Consider the following 14,110-nt stretch of genomic DNA (forward strand, 5'->3'; position numbering starts at 1 on the left):
GGCTTTCAAGATTCACATATTTACCAGGCAGTGGTGGTGCACAACTTTAATCCCAGCACTTGGGGGTTAGGGACAGGTGGATCTCTGTGAGTTTGAGGCCAGCCTAGTCTACAGAGCAAGTTCCAGGACAGCCAGAGCTACATTGAGAAACACTGTCTTGGAAAAACAATCACATATTTACTACGGGCTGTAACAGCAGATAGGGCAGGGCTTTCCTTCTTTCCTTTGTCATAAATCCATGATCAGATGCAACTGAAGACAGCCGGTCTGGTGGGGCTGAGACTCAGTGGGCCCTGTTTCATTCAGGGATAGGCTAAGGACGAGGTATGACACATGGCCCCAGTACCTCCTTGCCCTGTACAGCCAGGCTAGGGTCTCAGCCTCTTTACCTTTCCCGTCCTCACCCCACCCAGAACTCTAATGGATGGCTGTCAGGGTCCAGCCTCACTGTGGTAGGAATGAGCTTCTATAGAATGCCTTAGAACATCAGGACACCCGTAGGATGGGTCGCCACATGAAAGTGGAGACCACCAACCTGTCAAGACTGGACCTCTGGGCTACCTGGGAAATACCCTGGGAGCAGGAAGCAGGGAATGGGTCAGGGTGAGAATGTGGACAACACCAGCCACAGTTCAGCTAACCACAGGGGACAGCTGACCTTCAAGATGATCACAAGGTTGGGGACCAAAGGCTTGGCATGAGAGCTAGGGTCCAAGGGTGAGGATGCTTATCTGCTGCTCCAGCAAGCTACTGTCCATGCCTGAAAGCCCACAATGATTGAGCTGGCTGGGGACTCTGAGTTAATAATGCGAGTCAGCCAGAACCAGAAACCCATTTCACAGAACACTGGAGCTCTGGTCTTCTCCTAATCATATTCAATAAACACAGCCCAGGGGCTTTCTCTACTTCCCTTTGAGGGGGAGGTGGCCTATGACAGCAGTGATGCTCAGAACTGAGCATACGGCATCACCTGGAGAACCTGTTAATGCTGCAGGTCCTACTCCAGAAGGCCTGATTCTAGGGACCTCGAGTAAAGCCCACAGGTTCACCTTCCCAAGCTCTCGACGCAAGTGCCCCACTGGGTGTCCCTTGGAAGGGCTGAGTGCAAGGAGAGCTTATGTGGCCTGATGAACTAAGAACCAAGTTGGAAGGGTCAGTCTGTAGAAACACGGTTACGAATGGATGGAGCAACAGCTTCTACCTCTCTCTGCTGCTAGAAGGCCCCTTTGGAATGAGAGTGCTTAAAAAAAAAAAACAAAAGTGAACACAGTTGGCCTCTGGACAGTGGGAGCTGGGAGAACCCAAATTCATGAAGGGCAGTTTGGTTTGAAAGGCACTTTGGGTGCCCGTGGGGCTGCTGGTATAGTGGTAAACACTACCTTAGAGCAGTGGTTTTCAACCTGTGGGTCGCCATCATGGGAAACCGTGTATTTCCGATGGTCTTAGGAATTGAGACACTGCTCGGTAGCAAAATTACAGTTACGGTTGGGGGTTCCTAAGACCATCATAAATACATGTTTTCCAATGGTGGCAACCCACAGGTTGAGAACCTCTGCCTTGGGGTGTTATCTGTGGGGGCTATCAGCAGATCGCTTGGGACACGAAGCATCAAGGAAGAGCTGCAAGACCACCCGTGGTAGTGGTAGGTGAGGTGACTGGGGCCATGTGAAAACCAACCAGAGCGCCCAGAGGCCATGCCTTCTTTACTCAAGTCTTCCTGGTTCTGGCTTCTAAATGGAGGGACTTGGTCTGCAGTGCCTTTGGTGTCTGCTGTGGGAATTTTAGAGAAAGAGCATTTGGTCCCAGATAAAGGGCACCTATTCTGAACTAAGTAACAGTTCCGTATCGGAGACCATTACCCGGGAATGTGGTGAAGGGTGGGGCCTGGCTCAGGGATGCCCCTCCTTCTGTGGCCGGCCACCAGCTAAGCCGGGCATCGCTTCCTTTCAGCTCTGCTGGGAGGCCTTTTTGGCCAAGCTCTGGCGAGAGAGAGGAGTAGAGCTGCCTTCTGATCTGGCCGGGGCATGCCTTTCCAACAGTCCTTCCAGGTAGGTGCTCAGAGCCTGAAGGTACTGAGTAAGCTGGACGGAAGCCGATGAGGTCTGCAGGCTCAGATAGCGGCCATACTGCTTCAAGCCCTCTTGCCGGTTGCTGCGGTATGCCGTCATCAATTCTAGGAAGCTCACGTTGTGAAGAGCCAAGAGGCGGGCCTCAGGCAGGGGCAGCACACTTGCCTGAACTAGGGGCTGCAGGGAGGCGAAACACTGCAAGTTACTGAAGGGGTAGACATGCTGGACCAGCTGTGGTCCTGGGGAGATCTCTAGGAGACAGCACAAGTCTCGCATGGCCAGCACGGCCGCCAGGGCACTCTGCTCACTCATGTTTCTTGCCAGGTAGGTCTTGGCCAGGTTTCTGAGTTTGAAGCTGCTGGCACCGGGGATGCGTTCCTGGATGAGAGGCAACACAGCCAGGAAACCGGAGATGGCGTCCTGGAATTCCCACAGCTTGTCAATATCCTCCAGGGCCTTGAAGAAGATGGGGAGGCCAGGCCCCCACAGCTTGGAGCAGGCCAAGATGGGACGGTGCATGGAGGTGAGGAAGCGGAGGAAGTGCTGCAGTCCGACCTCCAGGGAGACAGCCTTAGAGTAGACACTGAAGGCCCCGGGCTGGATGAGCACTCGGAACTTGCTTTCCCGATTCACGGCTGCCAGTTGGCTAATTTTCTGGGCTAGGCAGGAAAGAAGGGCAGGGTGAGCTTCCACGGTTCAGGAGGTACTGGGGTGGGTGCAAGGGGTCAAGCTGCTGACTCACTATCTAGAGAGCCCACCTTAAGGCCTGCTGGCAGAAACCAAATATCCTCCATGAGTAGTTCTCGCCTGGCTCTGATGGGAGAGGGGTCAGGGGCTCACTTGTCGGAAGATGGCTCTCCCTATCCCTCCTGCCCTAGAGTTTGCCCAACCCTAAGAACTCTTCCCCTTTTGTATTTTCTCAGCCTCCACCTCCACCAGAGACCCTCAGAATGTTTCTTCTGGGCCTTCTATTCTCCTGCTCCTACCTCCAACCCCATCAGTCCCAGCTGGATCACAGCCCAGGGCTGCAGACAGCAGAAATGGCCTATGTACCCTATAAAAGTATGGCCCAGAGTCTCCTCCTGAAGCCTGCAGATGGCTTTTTTGTGCTATACATATACCCGATGCTTCTGGCTGGTAGGCTAGCCCTAATGGCAGGGCTCATAACTGGTTGGCCAGGGCAAAGGGTCAGAGCTGAGGGACCAGGGCAAGGATGACATCGAGGAAGATAAGGGTCTTCCAGGAGGAGGAGTCACAACTCTCTGAGTCCTAGGTTCTGCAGGCCTCCCTGTGTATCCATTTGTGGGGTGGACCCTGTTTTGGGAAATGTGCGCTCAAAGCCAAAGGTCAAGTGTGGATTACTTGTCAGCCATGAGCTCACACACTGTTCCCAGCCTCTCCGTCTTGTCAGAAATGAACCTGTGGTGTTACACGTCTCCCTCCCACACCCAGGTTCCACTTCAGGCCAACATGGCAACACCAGGCATCCCAGGTGGGGTCAGAGTCCTCTGTCCACCTGGCTGCCAGGGCCCGCCAGTGCTAAGAGCTGCTGGAGCCTTACAGGTGTCTCTACCTGCACTCTTCCTGGGGACTCAGAGACTAAAATAAAAAGAGATGATGTAGCTCTTGGGGAACCCACTTTCATTGTCAATCTTGAGGTCAAAGAAAACCAGGGGCCTGTCTTCTGCTTGGGGGTCAGCGAGGCTCTCGTCCAGTGCCCTGAGGGAATTGGGGCCCTCCAGCTGGAGGCCACTGGACTCACTGCTGCTATCTTCCAGCTCGTGGGAAGGCTGCAACATAAGAAAAGCCAATAGGTCAGGAGTTCAGAGGCCTGGAGGTCCAGGAGAGACGAGTCTGCGCTCTGGAGCAAGTATGCACACACACACACAGGAAGATGCAGGAATGTCACCAAGCTGGCACAGTCGGAGCGTCTTTGTGCACCAGAGGGTAGATTAGTGGGGATGCACAAATGCGTGTGCAGGTGTGAAACAGGTCACACATGTGAGCCAGGGCACACACCTTAGGAAGGGATGTGTGAATGGGTAAGACCCTACAGGTGAGCATGAGTATGCACAGGTGTGGGGAGGCAGGCATGAGGGATATGAATCTATGAACAGTGTTGACACAAGATTGTGAAAGTGTGAGATGGGGTGGGGTGAGGTGGGGCAAGCTGTGCCTGCTTGTGGAGGCTCAGGGAAGGGGCCAACAGCTCGGTGTGCAAGGCCTGAGACATGTGCTCCTAAGTTCATCTCTGAGCAGACTCAGAAGAAACAGAAGGCACAAACAGGAACAGGAGATAGGAGCTTCATCTGCGATCCCAGGTGATTCTTGGGGAGGGGGAGGAGTCTGGCTTTCCTCAAAACCAGACTGTCCCATGGGGTCTTGTAGTATCGGGAAGGAAAGGGCTGCTTGGCCTCTTGGAGTCCACATCTAGGTGGACACACATTCCCTGGCTGGGAGAGGGTCTGGGAGGGAGCAGCTGAGAGCCTCAGATCCTGGAGACTTCAACTCTCCACATCCGTACCTCAGCTGCACAGAGGAGCCTTCCGGGACCCACGGCAGGTTTGCTGTGAGGCTCGGCTCCCCAGCATCAAGGTTGTCCTTGCTGGAACACCTGGCCTCAAGGATGGGAAGAGCTCTTTCTACCTCTGAGATTTTCCCAAGGAGCTGGGGCTACAGATAGGGTAGAGTCTCTGAGGATGATATACAAAGTTACTTAACAGCGCAGCTGGTTAGTGTCCTAGGAATGCCATGTTTGGACACTAGACAGGGCCAGGGTCTCTGGAACAGAGCCCGTATAAGGCTCCAGGTCTGTCTTCTTACAGACTGCTCTGGTAGTCAATGGAGTCAGCACCTGGGGCTGAGGCCTCAGTTCACTGTGGCCTCCAGCTAATGAGAGACAGTTAGCATAACTGCTGTCCTGGTGGTTGTTGTTGTTTTTGTTAACTTGACCCAAGCTAGAGTTATCTGAGGAGGAGGAACTACGGTTGGGGAAATGCCTCCAAAAGATTGCGCTTAGGCAACTTGTGGGGTACTTTCTTAATGAGTGATTGATATGGGAGGGCAAAGCCCACTGTGGGTGGTGCCACCCCCTGGGCAGGTGGTCCTGAGGTGTATAAGAAAGCAGACTGAGCAAGCCAAGAGGAGTAAGCCAGTAAGTAGCACTCCTCCATGGATTCTGCATCAGTTGCTGCCGTGAGTTCCTGCCCTGACTTCCCCGGATGATAGACTACAAGCTGTATCCTGAAATAAACCCTTTCCTGCCCAAGTCGTTTTTGGTCATGGTGTTTACCACCCACCTTTCTGAAACACTTGCTTTCCACAAACCTTCAGCCAAGAGAAGTCATATTGCTCACTAGAAAGCTAACCAGGGCTGGGCTTTCCTATAGAAGGCTGCTTTTCACTCAACTTACATTTGCAGTCCTGTGCCGGGCACCCCAACTTCTTCCCAGCCTGCCTTGCACCCAGAGACCCCACATGGCTTGCCTTTCCTGTGAGGACCTTTCTGGAGGCGTTCTCCTAGTTGCTAGCCGAGAGCAGTAGACCCAGTCCTCTTCCCCGGGGAAGAATCCGGTCATTTTCTGTCTGCGGCTTCCGGGGTCTTTTCCTCTACTCGGGGTTTCTGTCTGTAGGTCCCAGTGTCTATCCTCCCACGTGGACTGGGGGCAGAGCTGGACCACCCTGGCCATGGCCTTCCCCAGTCTGGGAACGTGCACTCTTGCCAGCCACTGAAGAGCAGGCTCACTCGCCCAGTCCGTTCTGCTACCACTGACATAACACACGGGCTTCATCTTCCTGGGTCTTCTTCTAGCTTCAAACGTCACTTCAAAAGCCCCTTTGTGGTCCCAGGTGCTTCCACCTGACTCCCGGCAATGACTTCCATGTCCTTCTGACGATGTCCCTTCAAGGCCTCGAAGGCAATTTTCCAGAGCAGGACATCTGGAGTGCCACACAACTGGACCTTCCGGTTAGTGCCTTCATCTTCACACCACATGGCAGGAAGCCTCATTTCTATATCTGCCTTCTCTGAGGGAACCTGTGAGTGTCTCATTAACAAGACGCCTCTTCCCCTTCCTCTGCGCCGCGACCAGAGAGAGGAAAGGCTGGGTCTGTCTGTTAGCCTGGACACAGCCCTTCCTGCCCCATCTCTGAGAATTGCCATGCAGGATGGCAGAGGCTGGTCTCTCTGGAACACCGTCTACTTGAGCTAGGCAGCTGTAAACTCCCAATTTTCTTTTTCTCTTACCTCCCAAACCAGCCTAGCACGAGTGGACCATTTAAGCAAGACGTTTCTAAAGGAGAGCCTACAGGGAGGCCACAGAGCATCTGGCACCGGCGTCTTTCCCTCCTGGCTCAGCAAGGGAGCCTCTGGTCACGCCTGCAGCCCTCTCCTCCATCTTAGTCCAAAAACCAGGACAGGGTGTGAAGGACAGGAGTAGACAGACAGACAGACAGACAGAGAGATGCTGGTGGGGGAAAGGGAAGTGGAGGCAGAAGGGAATAGGGTTGAGAAAATAGAGGTCGGCCCAGGGGTGAGAACAGCAAAGGGAAGGGCAAAATACTCTGAGAAACTGTGGAGTGATGAGGAGAGCCCAGGGGACGGGATGGGGGCTTAAGTGTCACTGTGGGCTATAAGCTCTCCTCCCCCTGTTCCCTGACAGAGGCAAGAGCCGGCCTTTCCTGTCCCTCCTGTATCACAGCCACTGTGTAAATGTCACTTTCTTTAAAACAAATGAGCATTCCTCTCACCCAGATGCTTAAGTGAATCCCCCAAATCAGTGGTGCTTGACTTTGGCCAGGCCTGAGTGGCATAAAAAGCTCTGGAAGTCCAGGCTGCACAGGGAACGATTCAATTAGAATCTGCAGGGGTGGTACCCAGCAATCTGCAATTGCTTAAACTCCTCCGTGCACCGCCAGGCTTGAGAACCCCTGGTCTACATAGGGGTTCGTTCCATGTTTGATCACCAACCGAACAGACACAAGCCAAATCCTTTGGGAAGCCAGCATTCAGCTTCGAGGAGCCATCTAGTACCTTCCATCAATGCTCAGCGAGAATTGTGATCCTGAGGAACTTTCTCAGCACTAAAGCTCCAGCTACACCTGGGCTCAGTTTAGCAAGACGCATGCATCTCTGGGGTTTGCAGGCACCAACTCCTAGCTCTTGCAGTCTTGAAGGCCTTGGAGGCACAACAAAGATATATGGAGTCCAGGCCACCTAACTGACTGCTACGACCCTTCTCCAGGCAGCTCTGCTCTTAGGCAAACCCTTCCCACCTTCTCGGCCAAGCACCTGACTCATGGTCTCTGACATGAGTGCTCATCAGTGTCACGACTGCATCTCTGCACCAGCTGCTGTCCATGGTCCTCCCTTCCTCTGCCAGTCATCACTGCTGCGTCTATCACAGGCTGCTCCCTTAGCTAAACCCCTTCCTGCCTGGTCCTTCTGCTGCCAAGGTGTCTCATCATCTGCCACAAATATGGGTGAGAACACCTACCTCTTCTGCTGTGACTCCTCAAACAGTGGCCCTGGCTAAGTGCAGGACTCGCCCACCTTTCCAGGGTTTAAGCAACAGTTCTCATCCCATGGACTCTACAAGAGACTAGGACTTGCTTTCTGCTCCAAAACTGTGACCGAGCTCTTCCAACGCATTCTACCTTGTTTAGTCTCTCCCCCTCAGACAGAGCTGCAGGTCAAGCTGGGCCTACCCCAGCTCACTAGGAAAAGGTGGCACTTCAACAGGCCAATAGTATAGAACAGCCCCTCACTGCAAGGCAGAACAAAGGCCCCACAGCGAGGATATGTGGCTGGGTAGCCTGGAACACTGTCCTCCCTCCAAGCTGCAGAGTGGGGATTTGTGGGGAGGTATGCTGTAGTGCCTCAGGGGTTTGGGAGGGTCCTAGAAGATGAGAGTGAAATGCATGAGAGGATCTAGTTTATTTTTTAAGTTGGGGACTCCTGTAATGGCTAGTTTTTACATATATACACAAAAGCAGTGGACTCTTCTCTTCTGCTCCCCAGGCCTGCTCTGCAGTGAGCAATGCCTTCTCCCTGGTCACCCCTTCCTAACCTGAAATGTATATCTCCCTTGGTGACCCTGGTACCCCCCAATGATGGTGGAGTTGGATTTCCTCTTCCCATCTGCTATGCTGCTTGTGGCATCTCCTGAGCTGAACCCTGCACTATGTCCAGGGAAACTGCTGGGTTACTTCTCTCCACTGTTCCTTCCTAGGTTCCCACCTCCATCCACCAGCAGTAGCTTGAACTTTATCAAAGATGATGAGCTAGAAAGAAATGTCCAGGTACCAGAAGAATACAAGCCATGGAAAGGCGAGGATCAAATTTTGGCTGGAGGTGAGAAATAATTAAAAGGGGTCTCCTGGGCTCTCAGCTTTTGTACCTAGGCAGATGGCAGAGTGATAGCGCGAGAGGAAATAAAGAGAATGTGTGAGGTACATAGGGGGACATCTAGGCAGAGCTGGCGGAAGGCCCTGACATTCTGGTCTGGCAGGCGGGAGCAAGTGTGGGCATCAGCTCTCTCTGGGCAACAACCAGTCAGAGTGGGCTGCACAGAGTATAGAGGAAAGAAGGCCCCGAGCCAATGCCAGAATGCTAACCTTTACAAGAGCAAGGAGGCCTGGAATGGAGCGCCCAGAGATACAAAGAGAAAACAGACTTCTGGGAAGAGCTAACCCAGTCACAAACGCCATGGGCCGTCTGGGACCACCGTGCTGAGAGGCCTGGGGCTCCCCTGGTGCTGACGGGTAGGGTTTGCAGGCATGGTGGAGAGGTTCAGAACGTGAGTTGAGGAGCGGTGTGAAGCACAGGCCAAGGGAGAAGCAGGGAGTGGGCAGAGACTGGCCCGAAGGCAGCGGATGAATCAGAAGACACAGGCCGATGAGCATGAGGTAGAGTGAGGCTTCCCACAGGGCAGGGGCGGGGCTGGCTGGGCTAGCTGGGCCAGGACACAGGTGTGGGTCTTAGAGGCAAGCCGACTTCCGGGCAGAAGGGCAGCAACAGGCAAATCTGTAATTAGGTAGCAGATGCCCACGATTCCCACACTGTCCAAAGGGTTTCTGTTTCCTCCCAGAGCAAAAGGTACAGTCAACAGGTAAGAAAGAAGCCCAGGAAGAAGCCCAGAGAAGTATCCCTAGGGAGCCAAATGAAAGCAGGAGGGTGTGACCAGAGTCCTTTGCTCTTGGCCTTCCTGTGTGGCTTTTCTCCAGCTTGTCTCCAGGGGGCAGCAGAGTCAACATGGCCCTGAATCTGTGGTTGTTTCTGCCAGCAGGTCTCCAAGAGAGAATGATTGAAACATCTCAGCTGGAGGGAGGTGATGGTAGGTTTGAGGGCTGGAGGAACATGAGGCGGTGGTCTGAGTCAGGGCAGTCCATTTAGAGATGGTGTCAAGGAACGCAGTGTGGCCATGTCACTGCTGGGCAGCTGAAGTGGCAGGCTGAAGATCCTTCAGAGACCAAGGAGCTTAGGACAGATGGCGGGTGTTGAAATCAACCAGGAAGAAAGCAAGACATGAGGGGGGAGAAAAAATGTAGGGGGGGAAATGGTCCTATCGTCCCTCCATGAGAGGGGAGGTGGGCAGGTGTCCAAGACAGACTGGGGAGATAAGGTTAGTTACACCCTAAGAGCCACCTCAAAGCCACCAGGTGAGCTGTACAGGCCTTGTCCTGCTTCCCACTTTGGATGCTCATAAGTGTGGAAGGAAGAGAGCCATGTTTTCCCCCAGAGAGGAGCTAAGTTCCATGCAGGATAAAAGACAAACAGCCCTCCAGGGAAGATCCTACACGGGATCTGATGGCTGTGGAATAAGGGTTCACAACGGAGATCATTTAACAAGTATTTATTGAGCAGTCATACCTGCCAGGCCTTGGGATGGATAGTCTCTGCATGCATCGGCAGGGATATCTGGCCACAAGACTGCAGACAGTGGCATGGGGTGGCAAGCAGCCACGGAGGAGGGAAGAACTCAGGTTCTCAGAGGCCTGTCTGATAGAGGGCCTAGGCCTGGACTGGTAGGGATGAAGCCTCTTGGGTGGCTAAGGGGGTGGTAATGAAATTTCAAAGACTTCAAGGGAGACCTTGAACTTGGGGATTCTCCGCAGTGGCTTTGTTAGAATCTCTGGGGGTACCTGCTACCTGTGCACTACCCATGGAAAAAGCATTAGGCTGAGAAGCAAGGGTGAAAAACTAAGTTGCAAAGCCACTGGTGGAAATCGGGGGGGGGGGGGGGAGCCCCGGGAGAGCCCCCGAAGGCTCTGCGCATCCAGCAGAGTGTGCTGATGCCCCCCTGTAGATAAGTTATCAGCAGGACGCCTGGGAAGCCCTATGGTGGCAGGGGTGGTGGCCTGAGCTACCAGAGGAGGCCTGTGTCGGGGCATAACATCACTGGGGGTATAGGCTACCAAGAATGTGATGAAGGCAGGGGGCTCTCCTTGCTTTGTGTGAGAAAATGCAGATCTGACAGAGGACAGCAGGATGCTTCTGGCAAGTGGTAGGCTGGCCGGAAGACTCGGTGTCAGAGCCGGCAGCTTGCTCAGTGGGATGATGGGAAGACCAAGCTGGTGGCTGGCAGGTGCCTTGAGGTAGACTGCGGGCCCTGTTGGAGTGGGAGTTCCAATGTGGGTGGGAGGCTCTTCGGGTGCTCAGCAGGGAGGAGTAGGTTGGCGAAGAGGGTGTTGCAGTGGTATCCAGTAGCTCTGTATATTTTCCAATACAGAATCTCAGACTGTGGCTGGAAAGAACCTCGGGGACCCCTGATCTAACCTTTCTCCCGACTCAGGCTCTGTTTCCCCCAGACGCTTAAGAGTCTAGTCTCTAATAACATACCTCCAGGTAGTCACTGGTTTCACTATAAGATGCCTTTAAAGAAGTTTTCTAATGTGAAGTAAAATCTTGCATGTAGCTCCTGTGGTGGTTTGAATGAGAATGTTCCCCATACGCTCAAATGTTTGAATACTTGGACCCCAGTTGGTGGAACTGTTTGGGAAGGATTAGGAGGTGTGGCCTTGTTGGAGGAGGTGTGTTACTGGGAATGGGCTTTGAGGTTTCAAAAGCCCTTGCCATTCCCAGTCAGCAGCGCTCTCTGTAATTTGTGCTTGTGTATCAGATGTGAGCTCTCAATGACTGCTCCAGCACCACACCTGCCTGACTCTTTCTACTATAAGATGCCTTTGTCATGGTGTCTCTTCCCAGCGATAGAAAAGTAAATAAGTCACTCCTGCCCATTATTTGTTACCCATGGACACATTCTATCCATCACTAGCCTTCATTGATTGATTTTGTTGTTTTGTTTGTTTGTTTTTCAGACAGGATCTCTCTACATATCTCTGGGTGTCCTGGAACTCACTATGTGGACCAGACCAGCCTTCAATTCACAGGGATCCATACCTGCCTCTGCCTCCCAAATGCTAGGATTAAAGGCAGAAACCACTACACCTGGCTCATTGTTTAACCAGAGAACGAACTCTTGTCCAGCTCTCCTCATGGAGAACTTAGCAGATAGAAAATATATAAGGAAGCTCTAGACAAGGGCTTTGGATATTCCAGAGGACAGCCAGGCCCTGGAGGAAGCAGTCTAGCAAGCATTTCAGAGGCATTCTTGCCTGGTGCAGTGAGGGGCTAGGATGTAATAAGCATGCAGCTGGTACTTGCAAACTCTCCTTGGTACAGTTTAGGCTTTGATTGCCTCACTAGAAAATTCCCCAGGTGCCAGATGAGCCCCAGAGTCACCTGCTGTGGCTGCAGCCTTTGGGGCCTTAAATGAGGGGAGGCAGGAGTCCTAGGCCGAACTCCGAGTTACTCACCAGATTCTCGGTATCTGAGTCTTCCGAGCTGCTGATCACCACAATTCGCTCTTCTGAAATGGAGAGGGGGTGGTGGCATTAAATCCTTCCTGAGATATCCACTGGCTGGGGTAAGAGATGGCCACCCAGGAGAGTCCTTGTAAGCCAATGGACTGAGGGTGGCAGATGCCCTGTCCTGTGTGCATCAGGAGGAGATAGAGTGTATATACCTCCAAGTAATAGTGTTTGGCACTGGCCGAGTTTTGGAGGAAAGGAGTCAGAGCTAGGGCATAGCCCCTCAAGTGTCCCACACTGGAATCACAGCAAAGTACAGTGTAAACTACCCCCACCATACTCAATGGCAGCTCAGAGCAATGTGTGCATGGGAATCCTGGTGGCTTTGAGCGCCTAGGTGGGATCAGAATGTGGGGTGGGAGCTGGGAGTGTTCCAGATATCTGAGGACAGCATGAGGGTCTTACCCAAGTGCCAGCTTGCCTAATCTCCTTACCTGTTTTCTCTGTGTCGCTGGTAACATGGTTGCTGGTGGGCGGGGGGGTCTCCTTTTCTCGGATGGGGCTCTCAGGGCTGGATGGCCCATCCAGATGGGGAGGAGAGATGGCCCTGGAAGTGCTGGGCCTGGGCTGCTCAGGGGAGCTAGAGATCAACCTGTTCTCATCCTCCTCTGTGGACTCCATCTTGATGATCTTCCGGCGGCGGCAATCGCTATGGCAGCACTTCCTCTTCATGGGGGTGATTGTCTGAGAGGCCTCCTGCACAGTGGGGAGTTATGGGGTGACTCAGGAGTCTGTAGGGTTGCTGGGCTGAGGACCCTGAGCTGTGTGCCAGGGGCTTGTGGCATGGTTTTGCTCCTGTTCCTTTGGCCAGGCTGACCATGTCTCTGCAAACAGGAAGCTCTCTCGGGTTGCCATGCACACTGGTCATGGCCGCTGACCAACAACATCTCTGTTGGCCTCACAGCTTTGGCTGTCTCAGCATCCCAGCCGGGCTGAGACTGGCTCAAGCTTATTGGGAGCTTCCTAGGGGAGCATCCCAGAGCAATGGAGACTATGGAGTCCCTGCTGAGCAAATAAAGACCTCAGGAAGGCCCCGATTCTCATCCGGCTATGCCTCAATGCTGGCTGGAGTCTGAGCCTTTCTGATGAGGCGGGGCTGAGTAGGGGGGACTTACCTCTCGATATGTGGAGCCTTCTTTCATAGAGAAAGCATATACTGGCACAGGGTGGGCTCCAGGCACTGACTGCACCACAGCCACGGGTGGAGTCTTAGACAGCCTCAGGGCCTGAGCCTGGGTCCTCTGCACCTCACTGGCCTGTAAAATCAGGTAACAAGAAAGTCAGAAGTGACCAGGGACCCTGGGCCTAACAACCTGCCTCGGTTGTAAGCTTCTTGGTCCCAATCAGATTGTTCACTGGGACAAGTAGTTCTCCCCAAACCCTCCATGAGGGCACTTGCTTCTGACCTTGGGTTGCTGGTACCCAGGCACCACGTCAATTTCCTGACAGGGTAAGAAGATACCTCAGGGACCACAGAGCCCAACTCCTCAGAAGATGCCTGACAACTAGCCTCGCTTGCTCACCGCTAGAGACAAGCTGCTTGCTGGTGAAAGCAGCACCTGCCTCAGCAGTGAGAGAGTAGCAGCAGTGAGAAAATCCGAGCCCAGCCTCCTGTGAGCTTGCCTCTACCCCTGAGTCTTAACTCTGTCCAGCAGCTGCTGCATATTGGAATTACTTAAAACTCACTGGGCCTCGGTCTCCTTCCAAAAAAAGTGGGATAATAACATTTGTTTCATATGACAATACGGACGAAAGGTGCCAAACATCTTCAGCATATCTAAAAGAGTATGCAGTACTTACAGAGTCTCATTAGTGGGCGTGATGAGGACGGCTAATGAATATAATACTGGTTTTATTACTATTCCATGTCAGACTTGGTGCTCGGGTTTTTGTGTATCTATATCAAAATGAAGCAGGGGCGGTCCCCCAAAAAGTGAAAAAGGAGCTGGAGAGATGGCACAGAGGTTAAGAGCACTGGCTACTCTTGCCAAGGACCCAGGTTCAGTTCCCAGTACCCACGTGGCAGCTCCCACTCATCTGTAACCCCAGTTTTAGGGGATCTGACATTCTCCTCTGGCCCCCGCAGGCACTGCACACACATGGTACACTTATGTGTAGGCAAAACACTTATACACATAAAATAACAATAAATAAACCTTTTTCAAAATGAA

At 53.0% G+C, this 14,110-nt stretch overlaps 1 protein-coding gene across 1 annotated transcript in view; it reads right to left on the reverse strand.

The window, feature by feature from the left end:
- Positions 1–415: 415 nt before the first annotated feature.
- The window catches only part of Pml (PML nuclear body scaffold), a 33,266-nt gene continuing 19,571 nt past the window's right edge, over positions 416–14,110 (reverse strand). The window contains exons 5-9 of the mRNA XM_059267994.1: positions 13,055–13,195; positions 12,374–12,635; positions 11,886–11,938; positions 3,709–3,859; positions 416–2,728 (exon numbers count right to left, since the gene is read on the reverse strand). Coding sequence (XP_059123977.1) covers positions 1,947–2,728; positions 3,709–3,859; positions 11,886–11,938; positions 12,374–12,635; positions 13,055–13,195 — 1,389 coding nt within the window. The 3' untranslated portion in view covers positions 416–1,946. The remainder of the gene's footprint in view (positions 2,729–3,708; positions 3,860–11,885; positions 11,939–12,373; positions 12,636–13,054; positions 13,196–14,110) is intronic.

The sequence above is a fragment of the Peromyscus eremicus genome, chromosome 7, assembly GCF_949786415.1.
Source record: "Peromyscus eremicus chromosome 7, PerEre_H2_v1, whole genome shotgun sequence".
In the NCBI taxonomy this organism is placed as follows: Eukaryota; Metazoa; Chordata; class Mammalia; order Rodentia; family Cricetidae; genus Peromyscus; species Peromyscus eremicus.